This window comes from Coenobita brevimanus, chromosome 47 (genome assembly GCF_032717465.1).
Source record: "Coenobita brevimanus isolate Jiangsu-jjx chromosome 47, ASM3271746v2, whole genome shotgun sequence".
NCBI lineage: Eukaryota > Metazoa > Arthropoda > Malacostraca > Decapoda > Coenobitidae > Coenobita > Coenobita brevimanus.
The window spans coordinates 3,437,035-3,464,918 of NC_137000.1; the positions used below are offsets into that span (position 1 = coordinate 3,437,035).

General features: G+C 42.3%; 1 protein-coding gene and 1 pseudogene across 1 annotated transcript; one reads left to right on the forward strand and one right to left on the reverse strand.

Moving 5' to 3' along the window:
* Positions 1-311: 311 nt before the first annotated feature.
* Positions 312-18,725, reverse strand: LOC145398981 (putative aldolase class 2 protein CC_1201). Its single transcript, XM_080271712.1, has 8 exons — positions 18,681-18,725; positions 16,887-17,024; positions 8,704-8,855; positions 6,564-6,717; positions 5,428-5,590; positions 2,808-2,942; positions 1,631-1,740; positions 312-473 (listed from the first exon to the last, which is right to left on the reverse strand). The coding sequence occupies exons 1-8, from the start codon at positions 18,723-18,725 to the stop codon at positions 312-314; spliced, it is 1,059 nt and encodes a 352-aa protein (XP_080127838.1).
* Positions 18,726-19,377: 652 nt separating this feature from the next.
* On the forward strand, positions 19,378-26,574 carry LOC145398982 (atrial natriuretic peptide receptor 2-like; annotated as a pseudogene).
* The last annotated feature ends 1,310 nt before the right edge of the window (positions 26,575-27,884 follow it).

Consider the following 27,884-nt stretch of genomic DNA (forward strand, 5'->3'; position numbering starts at 1 on the left):
AATCAATCCACCGATCACAGGAAGATCTTCTATTTTATTCTTACCCTCTCCTATTTTATTTATATATACATATATATATATATATATATATATATATATATATATATATATATATATATATATATATATATATATATATTCTCTCTCTCTCTCTCTCTCTCTCTCTCTCTCTCTCTCTCTCTTTCACTGGGGGAGCTCTAAGTCGAACAAGAAGGCATAACGTCCACAGAGCTTGAGCAAAGAATTAGCACCTCTTATATCAACTCCCCCCCTTCTCTCTCTCTCTCTCTCTCTCTCTCTCTCTCTGCAGTTTACGTCTCAAAGCTTGGTTGTGATCTACATAGTCGTCTGTAGATGGCGTAGAAGTTGGCATCGGAGTAATTCTTAATATCCCGCCACATATCATCAGAGGTCCTCTTGCACTCCTCCTCTGGTATCAGCTCCACTTCCTTGTTGGTCGACATAGCCAGCACCTGAAGAAGGAACATCAGATGAAGAGAGAGCGTCAGTGAGGTACATTTTTTAATAAGTGAGAGTGCCATGGAGTAAACAAAGAGTGCCAGAGTTCACCGCTTTAGGTCCAGAGAGAGGGAAGAGGTCAAGAGAGTGCCATGGAGTTTTTCCCTTCCGATTAAAAGTGTCAGAGAGTGTACCGTTTGAAGGCAAGAGAAAGTGCCAAAGCTTACCCTTATCTGTCACACACACACACACACACACACACACACACACACACACACACACACACACACACACACACGCACACACGTAAGCACAGAGAGAGAGAGAGAGAGAGAGAGTTTACCTATTTAAGTTACGGGTGCCTGGCAGACAGTTTATTCTTTGACACACGAAGGGATTAATAAATTCTGTAAGTCAATAGAAAGTGACGGAAAATTAAACCATTTCTGTTTCATTCTTTAATCTCGTATGATTATCTTTAGTTTGACGATAGACTTTTCAAACGGGAGGGGTTAGATGCGTCTTCATACAAATCTTTAATACTAAGGTTCTCTCCTGAAATTAACAGAATCGCTAACAGTAACAGCGAAGAAATAAAAACCACAGGGTTACTAAGATGCTCTGCAGTGTGACAAGTTTCAGAAGGTTATACTTGGACGATATTTAAATGATATACACTATTAAACATTGTCTCTTTCAGTAGTCATTAGGTAAAACAGATTTATGCATATCGACTGAACAAGGGTCGTTAAGGCAGATAATCATTACTGGCTTGAGATCTGAGGATGGTACCTTCTACGACTCCCCACCTCCCTCCCTCTGTTACATGGTTCCAGTTCTCAACCTCTGTGGAGCTACTTAAGAACAATGCTAGAGAGACCAGTTTAACCGAGTTTTTACTTATATTTGTTTATTCATTTACTTATTTATTTTTATTCTTTTCCATTTAGTAGCCTACAAGCCGCAACACACTGAGAAACATTGTCGCTGAAGGCCAAGCAGGAATAAGTAGTGTAAAGCAAGGTGAGGTACATTAGCACATACATGATACAAAATTACCCGTAGCTGATAATAAGAATAATGTAGTATGAAGAGAAGAATAAAGATCAGTGACTAACAAAGGTATTGTACAGACACACTTCATACATACCCACTTGAGCCACAAACCCACCTGAACCTGCGCCGCTCGTTCAAGGTAGTAGAGGTTGTCGAAAGCCAGGGCCACAGTAGAAGCCACCACAACTACCCCGTGATGACCCAGGAAGAGTACGTCCTTGTCTCCTGTAAGTATATTACATTTTTAGAACGTGTTTAACCTGACAAAGATCCTTAACCGTTTTCAGTTCAGCTGATGCCCAGGTGTAATCAGATGAGAGTGAGGGGGGATCAAATTTGTAGCCAAGGAGACTCATTCCTACCTATTAACTACGGCTCGCCTGATTCCATGCAACAACGACTTTGAATTAAAGTTGTAGCACTGATCCAGTTCCATATGAAAGCAAACCAACTATTGTCATTATAGTTACTGTCATCATGGTGGAAAAACAGAATCCTTGTATTACTGTGTTAGCAATTGTATCATTCCGTACTTGCCAGTTTAGCTTACTTGTATCGATTTATTTCACCCATCCCTGCTTAGCCTTCATCGACAATGTTCCTCAGAGTGTTGGGGCTTTTTTTTTTTAAATGGTTAATAAAGAATCCCTCCACCTCCCCCCGCAATATATATATGGACTGCAGGCTGTTCTCTTACAACTAAAGTAAAATATGGCTAGACGATACCTGCATAAAAAAAAAAAAAAAATCCACTCTCCACAATACTGTATCCCACCACTACATCTCACACCAGCGCCCTACAGCACTGTACCAACTCACACCAGCGCACTACACCAATGCACCATCTCACACCAGCGCACTACGCCCGTACAACTCACACCACCAAACTACACCACAATGCCTTACCACTACACAGTCTCACACCAGCGCATTACACGACTATATCACCGCACACCACCAAACTACATCACTATATCTCACCACTCTATCACCTCATACCACCACATGGCACTACTATACCACTCCACACCATCACACTACACGACTGTAACACCTTACAAAAACACACTACACCATTATGCCTAACCACTACACCATCTCACACCAGCGCACCACACCACTATGTCACCTCACATCACCACAAACACCATTATACCTTACCATCGTACTACCTCATACCAGCTCACTACATCACTATGCCCTACCATTACACCACCTCATATTACCGTACATTACCACTATACCCCACCACTACACCACCTCATACCACTTCACTATACCACTATACCCACCTAATACCTTCCCCAGTCTGCGTCCCTCGTCTATAGCCAGTGCCAAGCCACTATAATGTTTGTCGTAAGCCACTCGCTGGTAGAACCGAGTCGAGTTCTGGTGCACCATCAGCAGTGTCGGGTCCTTTAGGCAGGCTGGTGGGTAAACAAAAACAGAGAATCAACCATCATCTCAGTTTAAAGATAAAACTATATTCCCTGTTCACGTTAACTTGGACTAAAACTCACATCTCTCCGTCTTGAATACTGAGCTGCAACAAGAGATTAACAACAGATTATGGTAGTAGTCACGAAGAAGTATTATGTAAAAAAAAATGCAGAGCTGTGGTGTTGACCTTATCTGCCACTGAACTACGGAAAATATGCTGTAAAATGGCGAAAATTTGGACCAAGGTAAAGTGAATGAACTATGGTTGCTTTACCTTAACTTGGCCCAGATTTTTGCCCCTTTGAAGCTCAATTCACGCAGCTCAGTGGTAGAATAAGACAATGCTGTGGCTTTACATCCTTTTTGTAGCACTTCTTCATGACTCGCTTCGCTTTCTAGAGGTAATCTCATGATGTTAAAATGACAATTTTAGATCAAGTTAGAGTAAAAAAGGTGTAGTGGAACATTACCAAAGTCTTAACTCTTCGCTACTTGAACGTCTTTTATTTCGTTCATGGCATCTTCTATTTTTATTTTTTAAGCTAACGAACGACGGCTAACAATGAGAGGGAACTTAGGCTGTATCTAACCCCCCACTTGAAAAGCCTTTATATCACTGCTTAGAGGGAGCGAGAAGGAAATGAAGATTACGTAATCTGCGTGAAGAGGCCAACATAACCATTCCTTATCTCGAAGAGTCTCACTTTTCCACGATGTGCTCACCAAACCATAGGAAGATAGTTCATTCCCATACTGTACGTCGGGACAGTGACAAACAAATATATTTTTACTTCCCTTGTGAAAGTAACCTATGGTTTTGCTGGACGGACAAGGAATAGAGGTTTGGAGAATCATCTCTTGTTTCTTATGCTTCCCGGAACAATAAATCATGGCTTTCTAAGAATCGCTAAGTAGGAAAAAGATAAACTGAAGGTACCTCTGCTGCATCTTATATCTCATATCTCACATCAGTGATCAGAACAGTAAATAGCCCTCTCCACCGTGTTTTATATTTGCAAAAAATGGCTGCTTTATACAGTGACTTCAGATCAGAACTGATTCACATGTACTGTGAAAGGACTGCCCTGTCTGGTGAGTTTCTCGAGTGTGTAGAAGAGTTTTGTTATTTGGGGGACATGTTATGTGCCGGATATGGGTCTGGGTGGCTAGGGTAAAGAGTGGTTGGAGGAAGTTCGGGAAGCTGTTGCTTCTCCTGACACTAAAAGGGCTGTTCCTCCGTGCTAAGGGATCTTTGTATGCGACATGTGCTTGAAGTGTAATGCTGTATGGTAGTGAGGCCTGAGGTGTAAAGAAAGAGGACATTCGTGGGCTCAAACGAACAGTAATGACAATGATTAGATGGATGTATTGTGCGTCTTTGAATGTGGGGTCGGGGAAAGGGGGGGGGGTTAGGTTACGATTGAGGGGTTGAGAGGAAGGATGGGACTGAAGTGTATTGGTGAAGTGATAAGGAAGGGGAGATTGAGATGGTTTCATCATATGGAGAGGATGGAGGATGACAGTCGGGTGCGGAAAGTGAGAAGTGTGAACGTATGGGGTAGGGCTGCGAGAAACAGACCGAGAAAGACCTGGGGAGAGGTCATAGCGTGCGACCTTAGGAATAAGGGACTGAATAAAGAGGTTGTCAGAGATCGAGCAGCGTGGAAAACCGCCATTAGGTGACCAAGGTCGGTGCATGTAAACATGTTGGAGCCAATATATACATAAAACGATACTATACGATACTGTAATGCTCTTCTTTCATTCCGCAAGGCGAATTATCACGTTGCAGGAACGGTTCGGTCACCAATACCAGTGTCTATCCTGCATCATTTAATCATCCACACCTAAACTAACAGACCACTAGGTGAGTTTCTAGAAAGCATTGTTCACGGACAATCATTTGTATGCCATTACCATCAACAAAGCATATAACCTCATTTGCTGAGCACCATAAAATGTAGGTAAAAGCACTGAACCATTAACAACTTAATTTTCATATCCATAATCCAAAGAAGATATGCATCCGTCAAGAATGCGTCATAATCTTTTTTTTTTAAATTATTAATCAGAAGTTCCTTCCACAACACCATAAAGTTGCTTGATATTTCCACAACAACTTTTCGGAAATCAATATGACTGGAAATTTCCGTACCTGTTTACGGAAAGGAAAATCGGGGTGATCATAAAGGTCATGATACAAGACAAAGCAATAGCAGAGGAATATATTAAACAAACACTTAACCAGGCTGAAAAAATTACTACATTTGATCGAGGAATAGTTGAATTTAAGGAGGAAGATTCGGTGTACAGGTTCCTATGTTAAATGCTGAGATCGAATAATACTTTGGGTTGTGTGTGTGTGTGTGTGTGTGTGTGTGTGTGAATATGTATGAGAGAGAGAGAGAGAGAGAGAGAGAGAGAGAGAGAGAGAGAGAGAGAGAGAGAGAGAGAGAGAGATGCGTGACTTACCCAGGGCAGTGGCGTATGGCTGGTGTGTATGCATGATCACCTTAGCGTCTGGGCGTATTTCTCTGATGCCACGGTGGATGCAGGAGGCGGCGATGTCAGGCTCACCATCACCTCTCACCACTTTGGCCTCCTTGTCCACTTCCAGTAGTCCGCTGGCCGTTACCTGTAAAGGGTGTGAGACTATTTTTAAGTGTTTCTGGTTACGAACAATTCTGTACATGTAAGTATATGCACAGAAGGTAGCACAGACTTAAGGACAGACGTAAACACGCACACACACACACACACACACACACACACACACACACACACACACACACATCTAATCGCTAGAGAGGTGACCTACAATCCTAATGGGCCCAACTTCAAATCCCGGCTGGAGCAGGGAACAGTTTATGGAACTGAATTTTAGTAAATGCAGACTTTACTGTTCTACCAGAAGACCAACCGACATGTGAAAATACCCCTGCTAATACCAAATACCAGTCCTGTGTGGGAAACCCCAGCTATGTATTCAGTATGGACGGTGGATAATAGCTCCAAAATGGTGACAGGTGGAGGTGTAATGTATGTAGGGGGAATACTGGGCCTTGGAAGCAGGGTGTGAAGCCTGTGCGCAGAGTAGGGCACAGTAAATAAAAATGTGCGTGTGTGTGTGTGTGTGTGTGTGTGTGTGTGTGTGTGTGTGTGTGTGTGTGTGTGTGTGTACGCTATTCATAACCACATTCTTCAAGCTACAGTGTTGACTATTTGCACAGATGTAAATATGACCAAGTGGAAGATAATGAGCACCATACGGACAGCGAGGAAAGGGCCGGGGGGAGGGTTCTGGTTCTTAGGAAGAAACGCAGATCCTGACTATACTTGCAACATGCATTTAGGCAAGAGTGGCAATGTGGACATGACGGAACATAGAATGGCCTCGCTCCCTTGTGGTAAATTGAGAGTCTAGACTGTTTTATGTGTAATGCGTAATGAGGCAAGAACGACCGTATGTGATTGACTTACACTAATTTCCCTCCAGCGCAGTTCGTAATGCGCCAAGAAGGACTAAATAAACCTGACCTAGACTGACCTGGCTCAAATGCAATCCGTAGTGAGGCAAGAGCGACCCTATGGATTTGACCCAGACTAACCTCGTTCCAGTGTAGTCCATATTCTACTACCAGCATCGCCTCTCCTTCGCCATTGGACCGCGGGGCCATAACGCTGAGGTGGTTAAAAACACCCTCGTTCAAACCCAGCAAGTCCAGCCCTCGGTGTGCTGCTGCCAACTCCAGACGGGCTGCCCTGTGTGTAGTGGTGGTGATTTAGATTTCTTTCACTTTCCTTCTAACAAAGACTTTCATACTCTCTCTCTCTCTCTCTCTCTCTCTCTCTCCTTTTGCAGGTGTTGATATAGGTGTTTCACTCTATCCTTTTCTATTATTTTCTCGCTTTCACTCGCTCTTTCTGTCATTTTATCTCTTTACACACATTCCCGTTCATACTCAACCCGTCCGGCCATCGTTATGCTGCTGCCAACTCCAGACGAACTGCCCTGTGTGTGTAGAGGGAGTGATATAGACAATGATAAAGAGTTCTCACACTTTATCCTTTTCCCTTAAGTTGATTAAAAAGGTGTGGATGTGGCAAGAAGTAATTAAAAGATACGGCACCGGATGGAAGGGGTTTAGTCATAAATGTTAAAATGACTGCCTTATCTACAAATCATACTGAAAAGATAACAATATAAAATATATTTATGCTTATCATGTGAAAACTTAGATATGGGTGAAAAAAAAAAAAAAAATGCTTGTGAAGTGGATAGATTTTGCGGATAAACGCTGATGGTTAAACTTTATACGGTCTTGTCTTTAAGTTGGCTACAGCAAACAAGCTTGATGCCAGTTGGAGTAAAATTCGTCTACAGGGCGTTTGTTCTAGCCAGTCAAAGATTCCAAACCATTTTCAGCTCAGGTGAGAGCCAAGTGATGACAGGCTTGACGGCCTATTTTACTGTTCTCGCTTTACACTAACTGGGCCTCAAATGCTGATTTGTAATAACAGCTAAGCACTGGAATAGCTGCTAGTCATGAAGAAGTGCTATGGAGAGGATGTAAAACAACAATACTGTCCTTTTCTGCCCCTGGCTTTATTGAAATATTTTGCAAATGGACGAAAAAGTTAAGGTCAAGTAAGTATATTAAATGAGGATATTCATTCATGCCTCAAAAGCACAATCTACATCACCTGTCTTCCCTCCAAGCTCTGTGACGCTGGGTATGGCGGTTGACTTATGTTACTTGCCTCAACCCCTCACCATCCGCCTCTCACCACACCACCTGTCTCACCCCAGCACCACTTGCCCACCTCCACACCACCGCCTGCCTCACCACCATCACCACCACTTCATCCCCACACAACCTGCCTGAACCCCACCACTTCCTGCCTCACCCTTACACCATTCGCCTCATCCCCACCACCACCTGCCTTATTCTCACACCACCTGTACTCACATCACCTACATCATCCCCACCACTACCTGCTTCATTTCCACACCACCTACCTCACCCCACACCACCTACCTCACCCCCACCATCACCTGCCTCACCCTGCACCACGTAACTCATACCCACACCACGTACCTCATCCCCACACCATCTGCCTCACGCCACATTACCTACCTCAGCCCCAAACCCCCTGTCTTACCCCCATCACCACCTGCCTCACCCCCACACCATTTGTCTCATTTCCACCACTTCCTGCCTCATCCCTAGCAGCAGTATGGTGTGTGTGTGTGTGTGTGTGTGTGTGTGTGTGTGTGTGTGTGTGTGTGTGTGTGTGTGTGTGTGTGTGTGTGTGTGTTCTATCTTACTAGCTGCATCTCTGTCTTTTTGTCTTCGATTACCTACGCCTGTGTGTTTTATCTTCTGTTAACTACATCTGTGTAGTCTTGTCTTCCATTAGCTACATGTGTGTGTGGTTTGTCCTCTGTTAATAATATGTGTACGTATTTTTGCCCCTGTTAGTTACATCTGTTCTTCTTTACTCCTTAAGTAGCTACTTCTACGCTGTGCTAAATCAGGAGGTGATAATCAGATGCATAGACACACATTGCCTTACATGTTCTCCTTCTTCCATCAACTACAGTATCTCACCCCCATTGCTATTTTATGTCTTAGTATGACATGACTAATTACATGTTATTCAGATGCAAATCGCCTTCTGTTAGCTACTTCGTTGTGCTGTGTATAATTACGAAACAAGTAATTAGACAAACACACACCATCATACCTGTTTTCTCCCTGAGGACCCTGGGGTACTGTGTACGGGAGCTTATCAATTGATGACAGGGTCCTTGTCACCTGTGTCTGCCTCGTCCCCGCCGCCACCACCTGCCTCATCCCGCCCATCACCAGCCTCCCCGCCTGTAGCATCATGACCATCTGCCAATAAGGAGTCGTTAGTTTATTTTCAATTAATGGACCACTCTCAGAACTTGAATATTATAGTTACATAATATTCGTCGTCTTAGTTGTGATAGGAGTAAGTCTTTTTGGTTACTAGTTAAACAGATCCTCCAATCTGAGTATACTTTGGCCATTAACTGAGCTGAAAGGAGTTCAGGTTTTTTGTCAGGTTAGAAACAACGCGCCATAGTCGGATGTTTTAGTCGACTTATTCATTTCGACTACGTCATTGATAGTTTACTTCAATTCTCCCTGTAGTGCGTTTACTTTAACCTGACAAAGGCTCCTAACTCCTCTCAGCTTAGTTTATGGCCAGCTGTAATAAGATTGGAGGATAAATTTGGCTAGTAACCAAAGAGAAGCATTGTTATCTTATAGATAAAGCTTATCAAATTTCTTGCAACAACATGTTAGAATTTGAGTTTTTGGAGCAGTCATGCTCCATCAGATGAAAATATAAAACAGCCATTGACGGTACTATTCAACTGAGGAAGATCCATCTGGTTGCGAAGGGGTTAACGAAAGCTACATTTAACCCCTGCAGGTCGAAGTCTCTCCTAAGCTGAGGACAATCGTTTAATAATGGTACGAATATACTGAAAAAAAACTATGCTACACAGGTAAGACAAACTGGCTAAGAAGAGGAGATACGATAACCTCCTCAGCCAATGAAAATATGGATAGAATATAGCCATTTGTCGGGTCAAACACCTTGTTGTTAATGTGTTCCCACCCACATCCGGACGTAAAGCAGTTGGACTATAAGCTGAACCTGCACTTCTCTTGCACTCCACCGTCCTACTTAGGGGGGCTGGGAGGGAGTTGAGGGCCACTTGTACAGACACTTGAGCCCCCCGGTTACTGACAAATTCATTCCCCTCGATCGGATGATGTATATTCAGTTTTTCAGGCTACCACATCATATTACATAACCTGGGAGAGGTCTTCAGTGGTAGCAGTAGTAGTAACAGTAGTTGTAACAGTAGCAGTAGTGGTTGTGGTGGGGATGGTGGTGGTGGCAGTAGTAGTAGTAGTAGTAGTAGTAGTAGTAGTGGTGGTGGTGACGGCAGTAGTAGTAGTAGTAGTCGTAGTACCAGTAGTAGTAGTGGTGGTGGTGACGGCAGTAGTAGTAGTAGTGGTGGTAGTTGCAGTAGTAGTAGTAGTAGTAGTACTGTAATAGTAGTTGTAGTAGTAATAGTTAGTAGTAGTAGTAATGGTACTAGTAATAAAAGTCGTAGTCGTAGTAGTAGTGGCAGTAGTAGTAGTAGTGGTAGTAGTAATAGTAGTAGCAGTAGTAGTAGTAGTAGTAGTAGTAGTTGTAGTTGTAGTAGTAGTAGTGGTAGTAGTAGTAGTAGTAGTAGTAGTAGTAGTAGTAGTAGTAGTAGTAGTAGTAGCAGTAGTAGTAGTAGTAGTAGTAGTAGTGGTAGTAGTAGTGGCAGTAGTAGTAGCAGTAGTAGTAGTAGTAGTAGCAGAAGCAGCAGCAGCAGGAGCAGCAGCAGCAGGAGCAACAGCAGCAGCAGCAGCAGTAATAATGAAAATAGTAGGAGGAGAAGGAGTAACAGCAGTTGCAGCCTCAGGCTCATCTGAACCCGGTGGACTGGTGACTGAACTTGCCTTTCTCCGGCAGTTCACCATCCTCCTTTCGGGGATGGGGAGGGAGTTGAGGGATGTTTGTACAGTCGAGCAGCGCCACCACATGAAGGTTTCCCTCTCCAGCACCCTCTAATAGTGAAGAGGGTTACTGATAGCTACATATAATCCCTTCAGTTCGAAACGTCTCCCCAGGGCTGCATAAAACTACCTGGACATGGCAAGAATACAACAAAATACTGGGTGGTCAAGAAATAGCGCTCCACTAGAAACTCACCTGAGAGTATCATGTCTTGTGGGGTTAGCTCAGTCTGTTGGTGTGGGCGTGGGTGTTGCAGTGGGAGTAGGAATTGAACAAATGATGCAGGACAAACACTGTTAATGTTGAGTGAGCCGTCCCCGCATAGCACGAGAAAATGCCCGGCAGAGTGGAGAGGAGGAGCGTTGTATGAGAACCACCCCTCATACGTGAACATGAATATGTTAAAGCAGGTGTGAGGACTCTTGTAGGCCAAGTCGCAGAACAACATGATGCAGACACTTAAATTCTTCAAGGTCGTTTGCTCACTTCATGTCGAAGAAAGGAATGCTGAAAATTGTCCTCTGTGCTTCTCTTACTTGTACCTAGCCTGAAATTGAAATCTCTAAATCCTGAATGATGCATTGTAACAAATGATTAACACCAGAATTTGATGATAGTCACGAAGAGGTGCTATGGTAGTCATGAAGAGGTGCCAAGGATAGGACCTTAGAGTCGTAACACAGCCTTATTTGGTAATGAGTAACGTAAAATAGGCATTAAAAGGACGAGAATCTGGGCCAGGTTCAGGTGAAAGAACCATAGTACCTTAACAGATCAGACAACAGCATCAACCCTCTCACTACGAGGATGTCATTTGTTTTTCATTCTCGGTATCACCAGACTATTTTATTAATCTCAGGAGAGACTTGTCGGACTGGAGGGGTTAGATATTGTCTTAACACCCGCACAAACAGAGTTCCTGCTTGAGTTAAATTAAATCGGCAAATTAATCTCTTCTCCACAATGCCGAGGTACTAGAGAGGGACACCTTCCCGTTGTGGCAGTGATATAACCAAGGGGATTCACAGCCCAGTTACACAGACTCCTATCTCCCTCCCAGTACCCCCGGAAGGGGATGATGAACTGTTAGAGATAAGTAGCTTCAGCCTGCAGTCCATTGGGTTCACGTTACAGATGAACCTGTGGCTACTACTACTACTACTACTACACTGACGTCTTTAATCCATTCAGTCCAATGACGTCGTTTTTATTTTACTCTCGTATGAGGCAACTAAATGGAGCCTTTTTGTCTCCACTCTTTCATTCGTAATACTTGGGGTATCATGTCATTAGGCACTACCAACTGGTTAGTATTTCTTTGGCGTTTTGGTTGTTTCGGGTTTCTCTTGTATAAAGTATTATTGACTATTGTGAATTGTTCGAGTGGTACATGCAGTTTTGGTAATTGTATGTCATCTCCACTTTCTAACTTGTATATAACTTTAGACCATATTGGGTCAAGTCTTTGTGCTTTTGCGATATCATCGTGGTTTGGGATATTTCCTTTGAGATCTAATGCCGCGACCTGAATTGTGTTCGGGTTCCTAGATAATGCATCGGCTACTATGTTGATTTTACCTTGTATATAATGAATTTGTACATTGTAGTTTTCAACTGTGCATTTCCATCTTGCTCTCCTCCCAGAGAGGAGTTTTTCTTTAAACATACCCACTAGTGGTTTATGGTCGGTGAATAAGTGTACTTCGTAACCATATACCAAATCTCGAAACTTTTGTAATGCAAAAACCACTGTAAATGCCTCTAAGTCTGTAGTGCAATAATTTTTCTCTGCACCTTTTGTTTGTCTGCTGGCAAATGCAATTGGTTGATTCTTTCCTCTTTTATCTTCCTGCATCAGTACAGCCCCTAATCCTTTAACTGATGCGTCTGTACAGATAAATGATTTTGCGAAATCCGGATATGCCAAACAAGGTGCATTTGTTAGTTTAATTTTTAGATTGTTAAATGCTTGTTTTTGTTCTTCTTCCCATTGGAATATAGCATCTTTTTTGAGTAGCTGGAACAGAGGAAAGGCTATATGAGAGAATTGTGGTACGAATGACCTATAGTACCCAACTAGACCTAAAAATTGTCTAACTTCGTCAGTCGTAGAGGGTTCAGGAAAATCTCTCTGCCTGTATTTTGTCATCAGTGGTGTGAATACCATTAGAATTTAATTTGTGGCAAAAGAAATTTATTTCCTTAAAGCAAAATTTGCATTTAGAAAGCTTAATTTTTAAACCAGCATCACAAAGCTTTTGTAAGAGTAAGTCTAATTTCCTGAGATGTTCTGTAATATTTTTCGTTGCGATTATAATATCGTCAAGATAAACAAATATTATTGTCCTAAAATTCCGGACAATACGTAATTCATAAGACACTGGAATGTGCCTGGGGCTGTCCTCAGTCCCATCGGCATCCTTGTATATTGGTAGTGGCCTCTATTTGTGGAAAAGGCAGTGTATTTACGTGACTCCTGTTCAACCGGTATTTGGTAATAACCATTTAGTAGATCGATTGTGGAAAATACATTATTTTCCGGTCCAATATTCTGTAGAACTTCGCTTAGCAATGGCATGGGAAATCGGTCTGGGATTGAGTGATTTAGTTTACGGTAATCTACTACCGCACGCATTTCTCCATTTCGTTTGGGCACGAAGAATAATGGGGCATTCCACGGGGAGACTGAAGGTTCAATAATTCCAAGTTTTAACATTTTATCGACATACTGATTTGCAAGTGTACGTTGAGATTGTGGGATGCGGTAGGCTGGTACGAAAATTGGTGGTGTTTCTGGGTGCACATTAATCTTGTGATTAATCAGGTTAGTACACCCTAATTGTTCTCCGGGTAATGCTACGGTGTCCCTGTGTGTTTCCAGCAGGGTTAACAAATAATTTTCTTCATCAAATTCACTTGAGTGAATTAAATTCTCTTTTATGCTTTCTCTATCCGTAGATTTTATCTCACTTGTCACTCCAGCTATAACTATTTCCTTCACAGGGGCGGGACATTTTTCAATATTAACTATGCAAGTCTCCTTTTTCAACTGTACTTCCCCATTCATGTAATTAATTATGAATATCTGAGTTTGCCCTTCGTCGTTCATCTGACATAATGCGTTTTCTACTGACAATCCCTTTACATAATTCTTCTAAGATAAGAACAGTATTATTCCGTAATTTGCTCTTTATGGTAACTTTCATATAGGAATTAGGTGGTATAACTACGTCATTGGTGAGATGGGCGGGAAAACTGATAAATCAGTACTGTTACCTGGGTCTCTAATTATGGAGGCTGGGGCTGGTGGTGTGAGTGGATCTATACACTCATCTGTTTGTGTATGTTTGTTTAAACTTTTAATATTACCAATTCTTTTTGGTTCTCTTTTACTAATCAGTGAGGGCTCTGATAGTATTTCCTCTATGAATTCATTGTCAAAGTCTATTCCATTCATTTGTGGGAGTAACGTTATGTTCTCTGCTCTCCTGCATCTTAAGCCCAGTAACATATGAGCTTTAATTGCTAAGTTTTCAACGATATAGAAAAAGGCAGAGATTGGTCTTGTAGTCTCTGTGAAACTGATATTTATTTAACTTTATCATACCTTTTACTGTGATTTTTTTCCCATCTATTGTATATAAATCTGAATCAGCTTCTTCCAGAAAAGTTACTTTCTTCCTATTTTTAAACGTTCTATTTATTTCTTCTTGTGTTATTAAGTTCACTGGAGAGCCTGTGTCTAAAAATAAGGAAACGATTTGATCCTCACATACAGCTGGTATCAAGATACACTCATTTCCCAACATGCCTCCTATATGAATTTTGGACTTGCTGCCACCAATGTGACTCTCTGTTCTTGTAATAGGTGAGTCTTGAGTTTTTATTATTATTTTGATAATTGAATAGCAGTAGGAGTTAAAGATGAATACAGGGAGTTAATCTTGATTTATTATCTTCAGAGAAAGTCTTAAGTTGAGCAGCGTATGTATTACAGAGACATAATATACTAAGTAAGTCTAGTTGGACCCCTCTTCTTATTCACTCTCTCCACTACCTGTCGGTTCTATGGCTAACCTCCTTCTGAGCTCTGCTTCCTAAATTCTGGTGTAGAAGGGGTCGTGTCACGTGTGTTACACTGTTGTTGAAATGTTCTAGAAGCCTGTGTGTATGTGTGTATGTGTGTGTATGGTCACGAGGCGCTGTCGTGTGCCTATCAAGCATTCCTTAAGTTAGAGTGTGTAAGCATGATTAGCATTGCTCGATTTGCAGACACAATACCTATCTCATCCCCTGACCTGCTGCTTCTATCTGTCTGTCTATCTATCTATCTATCTATCTATTTATTATGATTTATAATTATAATATGGAGTCCTGACACTTTGACACTTGAATGAATGTCTGGCGTTGACATAAAATACCAGAGCTGTTCCTACCATGAGAAGGTTAACTGTTGTAATATTAAATCTCGAGCTCCCATGACTCACTTAACTAAATAAAATAGTCTGAAGTTACGCGGAATACAGTAAAATACTATGGTTCATTCACTTCAACTTGGCCCAGATTTTCGCATTTTAGCATCTTACTTCATGTAGCAGAGTGGCTCAAAAAGACTGCAGCTTCTCTTCATCCTTTCCATAGCATCCCTTCGTGACTAACATCATATTCTTGTGATAATCTTTTGCCGAATCTCAGTATTCAGGATAAAGAGATGGGAATTTAAGGCCAAGTCAATGTGAACTGACACTAGCTTTCTCGAGATTAATCGTCATCGAGGTTAAAGTAACACCGCAAACTATGGGAACACCTCTCCTGTTTATGCCGACAACGCAGAGAATCATACGGTTTTCACACTTAATGTGAAATCATAGGAGGCTAGGAGGAGTGAAACAGGAAACAGTGGTAGCAGTGATACGGTGAAGGCTAGTAGTATAGGACAGATACAAGACACAGCCGGTGAAACAGAAGATAGTGGTCGAAGGCAGTGATAGGGTGGAGATATGGTTTTCATGTTTAATGCAAATTGAAACTAGTTTATGCGTTTAATCCACAAACTCAGTGGCACATAGTGGGACTCGACCTCATGAATAAAACGTCCCCCGGAACATGGGGCCAATATCAAACCGACCGAGACACAACGTCCACCCCAACACCTACCTTTGGCACTGCGCACCACGGCTGTATATACACACTGGTGGAACTGCAGCCCACACCTACACACATCTGACACCTAGCTACGCACTGCCGGCTACAGATAGTGAGACAACACTGGACTTGCCAACCTCAGCTAAGTTCGTAATACAGCTAAACTTGCTCCAGAAACGCTAGAATGTTACCATGATAAGACCCACTAGTAAATCGTCGGAAAAAAAATATAATAATCTTTAGGATATCGCCAATCAATAAAGGTATGGAAAATATCCATAGATATCCTGCAGCTAAGTGACGGCTACCAGAACAAAGCTCCTATCCCTGAAACAAGCGAAAACAAAAAGAAAAACGCTAAGCTGGCAAGTAGCAACTATATACAGATTGCAACACACGACTTTGTGTTGTATTCTCGATGGCTTAGGAGGCTTTATAGCATCTCTTCCTTAGCACATTATCTTGACTACAGCAGTATCTTATGCAACCTATCTACATCTCTTTCATACCAATATGGAATACATAAATGGCATGCAAGAGTATATTAACGTACCAGATACGGAATTAGCCAGTCAGGAAGAAGTGCTATGAAGCCTCCTTGATAGACGAGAATACAGGGCTTTATCGCCTTATGGCAGCGTGTCCAATTTGCCCACTTCGGTTCATTAATATCCTTAATATTTTTTTTACGAGATTTCTAATTATTCTCTCTCTCCCTCTCTCTCTCTCTATCTGTCTGTCTATCTGACTTTTTATTTATATATTTTTATTCATTTATTCGTAAAGTCTCTCCCTTAGGCAATTATTATAAACTTTCACGCAGAGTTATTTCGCTTACTGTTTCTAATGCCTTTAAGCTGGAAATAATGTTTTGATTATGAGTGACACGACAAACAAGGGATATCTGACAGGAACTGCGTATCTGTTTATCTATCTATCTATCTGTGGATCGATCGATCTGTCTGTCTGTCTATCTGTCAGCCTATCTATAACCTTAACTGTCTGTTGTTTTATTTCTGGAAGGGGTGGCCACAAACGAATCGATTCCCTATCACTCTGGCCTTGGCCGGAACTAATCTCACGGTCGGAACTAATCACACGATCGGTACTAATCTCATGGTCAGGACTAATCTAATGGCAGAAACTAGTATCACGATCAGAACTAATCTAGCGATCGAAACTAATCTCACCATCGGACTAATTTCATGGCCGGAACTAATCTCGCGGGTGGACCTACCATCAAGGTTAGAACCATTATCACGGCAGGAACTGTTCTCGATGTCGAAGCTAATCTCAAAGTAAGAAGCAAACTCACAATCGGAGCATGTCTCACGGCCGGAACTAATATCACTATCAGAACTAATTTTGCGGCCGGAAACAACCTCACTGTCGGAATTAATCACACACACACACACACACACACACACATTATATCACAAACAGTCGGTGTCACGAGAGCATTTTTAAGATAAGTTTTTCTGATAAAGAACTCCGTCTACAAACAGAAATGGTATTATTTTTTGCTATAGTGGTAGGTGGGGGCGCTCACCATCCACTCACTCGACGTAGTGCTGCTCTAGGGTGTCTGCCCTTTCCTCTCCTCTCTCCATACCTTCCTTCCTCTTGTCTTTGTTTACTTCCTTCCTTCCTCGTCCTTCTGTCTACGCGTGACTTTACACTCCCTCTTCTGCCTTTCTTTCCTTCATTCTTTCCTGTTTCTTCTGCCTATGGGTGACTCTACACTGAGTGACAAGCCGAATGGTTTCCTGTACACCAGGAAACCATTTACTACGCGGGGTGGTAACCATATAACCAACTTATGCTGCCTGGTGGTTAAATGGGTAACTACGGCTTTGCAATCAGATTGAGCCGATGAAGGTTTATATCCAATTGATGGTTGTGGTTATTGCTCACATAATGCCACTCAGGGATGATTGACGCTGGTCACTCTCATCTTAAATGTCAGGACCAAATTGACTAGCCCCGGGCTCCTACGCTCTTCATGGGGCAACGTAGGATTGGATGATGCATGGATGGATGGATGGATCAAGCTGTACTGTTCGCACTGAAGTCAAAGGATTCGAAACTAAATCATCATTATGCCTCCGCCTACCTATGGTGGAGGAGGCATTAAGTGATTGGTCTGTACGTCTGTGCGTGCATGGATGTATGAGTCTGTACATCCGTAACACTCTTGTAGGCGCAATATCTTCTGAACCCATTGACGGATTTCCACCAAACTTTTGTCGGTGATGCAATTTGAGGAGACCGTTTAATGATTATGTCAGCTAAGTAAAGGGGTCAAAAAACTGTGTCATTTGGGGTCAACTTAATTTATCCTTCTGGGTGTGATATCTCCAGAAGCCCTCTGGATTTCGACCAAACTTTGTCAGAGATACAATATGAAGGGACGTTGAACTGTTTAGGTCAGCAAGATCAAGGGGGCAAAGGTCAAGGTTATAAAGGGATTGACTTAGTTTATCCTTGTGGGATATGTCCTGGACCCCTCAACGGATTTCAGCCAATCTTTGTCCGTGATACAGTAAGAAGGGACGAGGAACTGATTAGGTCTGCAAGGTCATGGAGGTTGTTTAGCGAGTCCTTGCACTAGGTTTGGCAGACCAAGCGACACTTTGGGTCGACAGCTCGGGGCCTGAGTTCTTGGCATTTAATTTTTCCTTTTTTTTTTTTTTTTTTTTCAGGTACCAAAAAACCTGTGTGCAACTCATGGGAGCCATATTACAATAAAGTTAAAGAGAAAACATTCACCCTAAAATTGCCACTTTCCGTAAATTTAGCTAACAATTCACTTTTTGCATTCTAAATACACATTCCAATTTCGCCACTGCTGTCCCTCCTACCCTTATCTTGCTTAGTTTGGCACCGAAGTCTCCCATCACAAACATGTAATGGGCTTTATGCTTTTTCATCTGCATACGTTTTCTAGTCACTTCATCACCATAAGTTCATATTAATAAAAATACCAAGAAGCGGTGCCAAGGCGTAGCAAACCGGTCCTTGGCAGTCATATTAGTGCTGACGTATAAACACAACAGGATATCTATTCACATATCAAATTTGGAGTAAATCGGGTGAAAATTGACGATTCTATGCCCATTTGAAATTTTAGGCCCGACCCACCTGACATTGGCCTCCTACCACTAACTGGGGGGTGACCCCCCTGATGTAATGAGGCATGTTATAGGATGCAGATTTGAAAGATGCACCTTTGGGTTTTGGTTTCATGTCGATATGACGATTTTGAAGAGTCATGGTGGAAAACGATTTTTTACTTTTTTTTTTTTTTACGTTTTTTGTGTCTACAGCGTGGGCCTTTGTCCAATTTGGCGCAAAATTTAATCAGGTGATCAGAAGGTCATAGCCCTTCATCCCTGTAATTTTAGTCAAAATCGCACCAGTAGTTTTCGCGTAAAGTTGTTAACAATGTACTGGTAAGAGTACATCTGTAGGATGACTATGTATGAAAGTGCTTAAGAGTAGATTTGTGGAATGACGAAATGAAGCACTGAAAAAATAAGTCAGTAGCACGATTGCACACTTAAAATTAATAATTACTGAAATAGCGCAAGTGTTCTGGGCGAGCGTGTGCAAGGTACATATGTTGTTGTTGCTGCCGTTAACCCCCGCTTGTCTGGCAGAGCAGACCCATCAATAGCAGGCATGCAAATATACCATATCAGACTGTCCCGTGCAGTTAACGGACGCCTACGCGAGGTAAGTGCGAAAGTGCTATGGCTATGTGTAATTTCAAAAGACTGAAATGTAGGTTTAAGTATTTATAACAATCTCTCTCTCTCTCTCTCTCTCTCTCTCTCTCTCTCTCTTCCCCCCAGGTAGTGACCTTACTAAACAAACTCTACAACATGTTCGACTCTCGCATTGGCAACTACGACGTGTACAAGGTGGAGACCATCGGGGACGCGTACATGGTCGTGTCTGGACTCCCTCACCCCAATGGTGTGTACTTGTTTACGTTTTCTTCTTTTCATAGTCGTCTGTATTTATATAATCTATTTTTTTTTTCTTAGTACAGAGTCCTTTTCGTCGTCATTGTTTCCTTCATCAGCATCGTCATCGTCTTCATCGTCATTTTCCTCATCTTCAGTAATATCATCATCATCATCATCACCATTAAACAAGTCAAAAGTCTAAGTACAAAAGTTACTAGCCATGAAAAAGGGACGGAAAAGTGAGACGTACACTTGGATAATATTGGATACACGAAAGATTACTTCAAACAAAATGGAATTGTTTTAAGTCTGTCACCGAGAAGAGAGCATGATGTTGAATTTGCAGGGGTTGTGGGGTACGTCTTGTTGCTGTCACAATAACTTTGTAGTGAAGTTTTGTAGATCAGTTATACAGATATTAGACTTGTGGACGAGCAGTTGTTATACTTGAGTAGTTTTGTAAGTAGATAATCTTCGTTACCTTTTTGTCATGCAATGACAGTAGAGGTAAAGATGAATATGGGACTATTTTTATTTGTCTTGGAAATATTAACAAAGTCTCTCGCACACGAGTGAAGTATAGAGTCCCGCGAGCTACCTTCCAGTCTCTCTCTCTCTCTCTCTCTCTCTCTCTCTCTCTCTTTCGCCCATGTTGCTAGGCTCCATCTCCCTACTACCTGTCGGTTCTATGGCCTGTCTCCTTCTGAGCTCTGCTTCCTAAATTCTGGTGTAGCAGGGGTCGTGTCATGTGTGTTACACTGTTGTTGAAATGTTCTAGAAGCCTGTGTGTCAGTATGTGTGTATGTGTGTGCATGGTCACGAGGCGCTGTCGTGTGCCTATCAAGCATTCCTTGAGTTAGAGTGTGTAAACATGTTTAGCATTTCTCGATTCTTGCAGACGCAATACCTTCTCATCCTCTGACTTGCTGCTTCTATCTGTCTGTCTATCTATCTATTTATCTATCTATCTATTGTGAAAGGTATGGTGCCAATTGACTGGGCAAGTGCTTGTGTGGTCCCGTTGTATAAAGGCAAGGGTGATAAGTATGAATGTACTAGCTTTAGGGGTATAAGTCTGTTGAGTGTTGTAGGTAAGGTTTATGGTAGAGTGTTAATTATGAGAGTTAGAGAGGGTACAGAGGGAGTGATTGGTGATGAGCAATGTGGCTTTAGGAGAGGGAGGGGATGCGTGGATCAGGTGTTTGCTGTGAGACAAGTGTGTGAAAAGTATTTAGCGAAAGGCAAGGATGTGTTTTGGGCATTCATGGATTTAGAGAAAGCGTATGATAGAATTGATAGGGAGGCTTTGTGGACTGTTTTAATATTGTATGGACTTGATGGCAGGTTACTAAAAAGGGAGAAAAGTTTTTATGTTAATAGTAGAGCGTGTGTAAGAGTGGGAAATGCTGTGAGTGATTGGTTTCCCGTGACAATGGGGCTTCGACAGGGATGTGTGATGTAGCCTTGGTTGTTTAATATTTACATGGATGGTGTTGTAAGGGAGTTGAATGCAAGAGTTTTAGGTGGAGGTCTGAGTCTGGTGAATGTTGATGGTGGAGAGTGGAATCTGAAGCAGCTGCTGTTTGCAGATGATACTGCACTGGTGGCTGATTCAGAGGAGAGGTTGAGACAGTTGGTAGACGAGTTTGGAAGGGTGTGTGAAAGGAGGAAATTGAAAGTAAATGAGAATAAGAGTAAAGTGATGAAGTGTACGAGGTTGGTAGATGGTAGGGGGATGAATATAGTTTTGAATGGCGAGTTGCTTGAGGAGGTAGAGTGTTTTAAATACAGTATCTAGGGTCACATGTTGCTGTGGGTGGAAGAATAGATGCAGAAGTGAAGTTTAGAATAAATAAAGTAGGAAAGGTGCTGGGAGGAATGAAAAAAGTGTTTAGATGTCGCTCGCTTAGAATGGATGTAAAGAGAAGGCTGTATGAGGGTGTTGTAGTACCGACTGCATTATATGGGGCTGAAACATGGAATATGGGTGTAGCAGAAAGGAAAAGTTTGAATGTAATGGAGATGAGATGTCTGAGGAGTATGTGTGGAGTGACACGTATGGATCGAGTGCGAAATGATGAAGTGCGAAGGAGAACTGGAGTTGTTCGGGAGATGGCTGGTAGAGTTGAGCAGAGGGTGTTGCGATGGTTTGGGCATATGGAGAGACTGGATAATGAGCGATTGGTGAAAAAGATAACTAGATCTGATGTGAGAGGTGTAAGGCTGAGAGGAAGACCACGAATAGGATGGATGGACAGTGTGAAGAGAGCGCTGGATGCAAGAGGGATGTCTGTTGAGCAAGGAAGAGTGGCTGTGCGTGACAGAAATAAATGGAGAGAAATTGTGAATGAATAAATGATGACGCAGCCCTGAAGGGATATTCTCCCTCATTTGGTCTGATCAGCTAGTCAGGTCAGGTGCGGGTAAGGGGATGGGTCTGTTATGATGTGGCACGGGGTAAACCAGCTCTGCTGTCGGGCCCTGCTGCGGATGTCACTGATTGCATTGCGCAGTTGACCCTTGTGCGGTGTGGTGCGGTGAGGATCTGTCCGTTCTCCTCTTTGGGGCTAAGATGCGAATGAATGTATTTGAATGGATGAGTAAATGGGGAGTGTGTCGTCCTGTCTCGGCTACCTCCCTTTCCTTGGGGGAAGCAGCCTATGCATATAGGTAGATAGATAGATCTATTATGATTTGTAACTATAATACGGAGTCCTGACAGCTGCAAGCTTATGATATTGTCGTGTAAGATGTCACAAGACATCTTTTGATATGGCAAAAATATAAGGTCGTAAGCCAGTATGTTGCCATAAAATGATGTTATAATATGTTGTAAGAATATGACGCTGGAAGAATATGATGTTGCTATAGTATGATGCAAAAAATATGATGCTGCAAAAATGTGATGTTAAGAGTGGTGTAGCAAGAGTGACTACATTACAAGAAGCGTGATATTGCATTGTATTTAACTGGTGTTGCAGGGTTGCGTCACGCCGGTGAGCTGTGTGACATGGCCCTGGACCTGATCGATGGGGGCCAAGACCTTCGAGATACCCCACCGACCCGACAAGTCACTCCTCATCAGGGCCGGCATCAATTCAGGGCCGTGTGTTGCTGGTAACTTCATTCTGCTTATTCTGCTTCACGCTTCTTTGATCTGCCTTTGTCCCTTTCACGCTGACTTTCAAAATGCTTCCCTCCTTCCTTTTTTTTTGCCTTGTTCTGCCATCATATGGCTTGTTCTGCCTCCCTCTGCCTTGTCTTGCCTCCTTCTTCCTTGACCTGCCTTCCTCTGCCTTGTCCTGCCTCTTTCTTCTTTGAACTGCCCCCCTCTGCCTTGTCTTGCCTCATTCTGCCTCGGCCTCGCCCTGCCCCCATCTAGCCTGCCCTGCCTTCTTCTACATTGTCCTGTTTCCCTCTGCCTTGTTCTACCACCCTCTGACTTAGCCTGCTGTTCTCTGATTTGTCATGCCACCCTTTGCCTCCTCTTGACACGTTGCCTTGTCCTACCATCCTTTGCCATACCTCCCTCTGCCTTGTCCTTTTTCCCTCTGCCTTGTCTTGCCATCCCTCTGCCTTGTCCTGTCACCCTTGCCTCGTCCTGCCACCCTCTGCCTCGACTTGCCACCTTCTGCCTCGTCCTTCCAGCCTCTGCCTTGCTCCGCCATCCTCTGCCTTCTTCTACCATCTTCTGCCTGTTCGATTTTATGTATACTTGTCCTTCCATCCTTTGTTCTGCCTCTCTTCATCCGGGTAGCCATCAACTCAGAGGCCTGTTTTGCTGGAGATCTATTTTTATTCTTCTTTAGTCTGCTTCATCCAAGCTCCTGATTTTTTTTCTGTTTTCACTCAGCTTTATCCTGTCTTCCTCTGCTTCAGAATGTCTCACTCAGCCTTGGTATGATTCACCTTTCCTTGCCTCGTCTCGTCCTACTATCTTTTTTGCATCCTTCTACCTTACCTTGCTTCCCATCTACATTACAGTCGTATAAAGAGATCAGGATACATCATTTAATTTTCAAAATACAAATCATGTGGATTCAGCAATTATTATCTTCTCTGTATATAGCCATGAATGAAAATTAATGTAACAGACTTAATTATTAGTCTTTTGGAAAATGACATTATAATTAACGGCATGTTTGTCAGTATGACCTTATGATGAACACTGTTTAACTGTAGAAGTGAGAGTGATGGTGCTGTGTGTTGACAGGTGTTGTGGGGACAAGGATGCCTCGTTATTGTCTCTTCGGCGACACGGTTAATGTGGCCAGTAGGATGGAGAGCACTGGGGAAGGTCAGTGCCGTGATTATCCTTTAATGTTTATTATTCAACTAACATACCGAAGGTTTTTGTGCTGTTTAGTTACTGATCGAAGACAGCTGTTTATGCCTGGAAAAAAGAAAAACTCCCGGGGTCCCAATGTCTGCCAGTTTGATTCTTATGTAAAAATTTTTAGTTTAAGTATATATTTTTGCATGTAAGGAAAATTATGAAAAGGCTTCTTATGTCAGAGGCTGCTAATGACAAAATTGTGTTTTGAAAGAATTATTTGTTGCGCTGCAGTATTTATTGTTGTGAAGAGAATTTCATTAAAGTGTATAACTACGACTGAACCAGTAATAAATTCACGACGACAGAACGCTTCAAGAGCTAAAGCTGAAGAGCTGAATAATGAGAAGTAAGGTTGCATGCTTTAGAGCTGGGTAACTGTGAGGACTTGACTGGTAGGCCGTAGGTGACGTATTATTATAAATGAGAGTGAGTATTTGAAGACAAGCCCCCAGTTTTTGACGATCAAGCATATGAGAAGAATAGATGTCTGACCTTCCAGTATCGATTCTGATTGCACTCTTCAATGTGGAAGAAGACTGGCCGACACATTCAACAGTTACAGGTCTTCCACAAGTGATAATAAAAAATTAGGATATTGTTTACACCTTACCCCATTCAGTTTTACTGATACGGTTGTAATACTCTAATTGACTGTTGCATTCATACTACATAAATCGCAACATGTAAGGCAAATCACCATTAATTGTAAATAATTTCGGAAGCACATCACCAGAGTATAAGGTGGTTTGCCTTTATTGCTACTGAGTGCACTCTCTTCTGTGGGATGCATTCTGATCAATTTCAGCAACCTTTAATGTTCCACAATTGCTTACCAGTGAACGAGGGCTTCCCGTCTACTTTGTATTTTAAGCTCAATGCATACGACTTTGAGTGAGATAAATATACCTTTTGCCAGCTAGTAAGGGAGAAAGGTGAGAAATCATGAGTAAGAGATGAGAAGGCAAAAGTAAACACTACGTTATCATTCTAGTTATTGATTTTGAAAGTTTGGCAACACCCCTTCCTTAGCAATATTCTGCATATTACACCTTTGAATCCTCTTGTATGGTACTGATGTAAGCTATATCCATACTAATATGACGAACATATCAAACAAGTGAAAGTACAAAAAGCAGTGATAAGAGAAATAAAGTGCTAAAGGAGGGGTGCTACGAAGCCTCCTATGCCACCTAGAGTACGACCTTAATTCTCATGAGGATCAGGTACATTTCAGACCACAAGCTTTCACATTCTTCCCACCAACAGCCATGAAGGTGCACATATCCCAGGCTACTAAAGAGGTTCTCGAGCAGCTGGGAGGCTATTCCTTCGAGTTCAGGGGCTACCAGGAGATCAAGGTCATACCTGTCCTAGTCTTCCGTAGTTATGTCCTAGCCTCTTGTCCTCCTAGCTTCGACTTCGAACGCTGTAGGCTTGATGTCTGTAGTCTGTATCGCTCTAACCTCAAAGGCAACCAGGTCATCAACGTCGCAGCTGTTCTCGCCCTTAGCAATCGTGTCCTAGCATTTTGTCGTAGCTTCGATCTAAAACGTTTTAGCTTTTATGGTGTCTGCTTTGTTCTAACCTTTAACTGTGGGACTTCATTGAGTACTAAGGCTACTAGATCAAGGTTTTGCTTGTTCGTTTTTTTTTTTTTTTTTTTAATAGTAATTGTGTCCTAGCCCATTTTGTTGTTGTTGCTGCAGCTCTAGCTTAGAAAGTAAAATATACTCTTGCCTAGATGTTTGTTGTCTGTATTGTTCTAACCTTTAGCTGGGAAACAATTCCTTCGAGTTCAGATACTCCTAGTAGATCAAGGTCATGCCTATACTCGTTCTCATCGGTAACTATATCTTAGTATATACTTTGTTCTAAGTTAAGATTTGGAGTTTCCTTTTCGCTGAAGCAGTATTAGCAGATCTTCCACAAGACCCAAACAATTGATAATATTTTTTTTGTCGGCAGGGTAAGGGCAGCCTTCCGACTTTCTGGCTGGTGTCGGGGCCTCCCAATACCAAGGGAGTCAAGATGCCCTCGTAGAAGGTCACTAATTCCCCTTTCCCCTTCACGTCACGTCACAGGCCGCCTGACATCATAAAACTTACGATTTCAGAGGCCCCTACGACATTAGCTCCTTGAATCCGGTGACGTCTTTTCCTCTCTAATCTTTGTATATCCAGGCGATTATCTTTAGCTTAGGAAAGGCCTTTTGTGCTGCTGGAGTTAATCCGATGAGAACAGCCTAGCCTAAGATGAACAAAATCGTCAAGAGAAGGCACAAAGTTGAGATGTCAGAGACGTTCCTGGGCTCAGTGGTTTGGTGAAATAGTCCACACAGCGTCAAAGGCCACCATGACATCATATCAAAAGTCCCTGTGACATCGATGACCACTGTGACAACTCATCGAAAGATCCTGTGACACTGATGGCTACCCTGACATCACATTAAAAGTTCCTGTAACACTGAAGGCCATCGTAACATCGCATCAAGATGTCCGTGCGGCGTCAGTGATCAACACGATATATATAAAGAAAGTACCTCAGAGTCCATCACAGCGTCATGATGTTTAGGAGACTTCAGAGGCCACCGTGACATGACAAGTCCCTGTAATGTCAAAGGCCACCGGGACATCAAAACACCTGTAACGTCAGAAGCCACAATGGCCTCAAAGTCTTAGGATGTCAGGAGATACCTTAGACGTCAGAGGCCGCCATGACTCCAAAGTCCTTGTGATGTCAAAAGACCTTGTGATGTCAGAAGCCAGTTACAACAAAATTATCTGTGATTTCAGAAACTACCTTAGCATCACTCGCCACTGCGACAGCAAAAGTCACCTTGGCATCAAAGACTACCGCGGCATCAACGCCCTTGTGACGTCAGAGGCCACTGTGACATCAGCAGACACGGTGAAGTCCGAGCTTATCATAACAAATCCTCGGTAACGTTAGAGGGAAAATAAGATGTCATATGGAGTTTATCTTGCTATTTCCTGACAGGTTCATTCAGCTTTGGAGTTGACACTTGTAATAAAGACAATGAAGGTTATATTAAAATTCTTGAGTTCGAAAACTCACGCCTAAGCTGAAAAAAGCCTCTTAATGCTACAAAAGTAGAATAAGAAATAAGTCAGCGAAATGGAATGGTTAACTGTGTGGCATCAGATGCTTTTTGAAGATCAGGAGTAATTTATAAGGTAAGACATCCAGCAGCATCACAAGCGTCTACGACATCACAAACCTCTGTGACTTCAAAAGGTTTTCCCGATGTCGAATCCCTGCTACGGGTACAGGGATAAACAGGGTAGTGAAAATATACACGCTTTAGCCATTTAAGCCAGCCGTAGTGGTGTTAATCTTCTTAGACAGTTTCGTTAGTGAGTATTAAGCTCTTATATGAGGATGTCTTTTAGAGTTTATTTGTGTCATCTCGAGACGATTGTATTCAGCTTGGGGAAGCCTTTTAGAAATGGAAGGTTAATTATGGCCTTAATTAATCCCCATATCGCGAAAGGGTTCCTTGGAATATGAATGAAATTTTTTGACGGCTACCTAATTGTGATAAAAAGACGTCCTTGGGCTGAAAGTTAGTTTTCCTTCGATGAATAGGTAACTGAACAAACATACACAGTTTATAGAATAGCTGTATATTCGTCTGACTAATATTATTAAGAGATTAGCAAGTATCGGTAGGCTGCTGTTAGAATTACTGATTTAAGAATGCATTCCTATGAGCCTTGATACTGGCTTTTTGAGAGGGTGTAGTTGAAGAACCTTGCTTGCACTTGCTAACGAAAGCATATAGCATTCTTATGTAGTGATTTATTAGTGAGTTTATGTAACAGCGTAGGCATCAAGAACGGCACCTACCCTTTGAGAACATG

Coding starts and splice junctions, on each gene's coding strand:
- LOC145398981 (XM_080271712.1), bottom strand. CDS start 18,725: ATGACTGCCAAGGACCGGTTTGCTACGCCTTGGCACCGCTTCTTG. Junction 8,856..16,886: donor GCCATGAAATTAGTCCGATG/GTGAGATTAGTT, acceptor CCTTATTGGCAG/ATGGTCATGATGCTACAGGC. Junction 1,741..2,807: donor CAGACTGGGGAAGGTATTAG/GTGGGTATAGTG, acceptor ATATACTTACAG/GAGACAAGGACGTACTCTTC.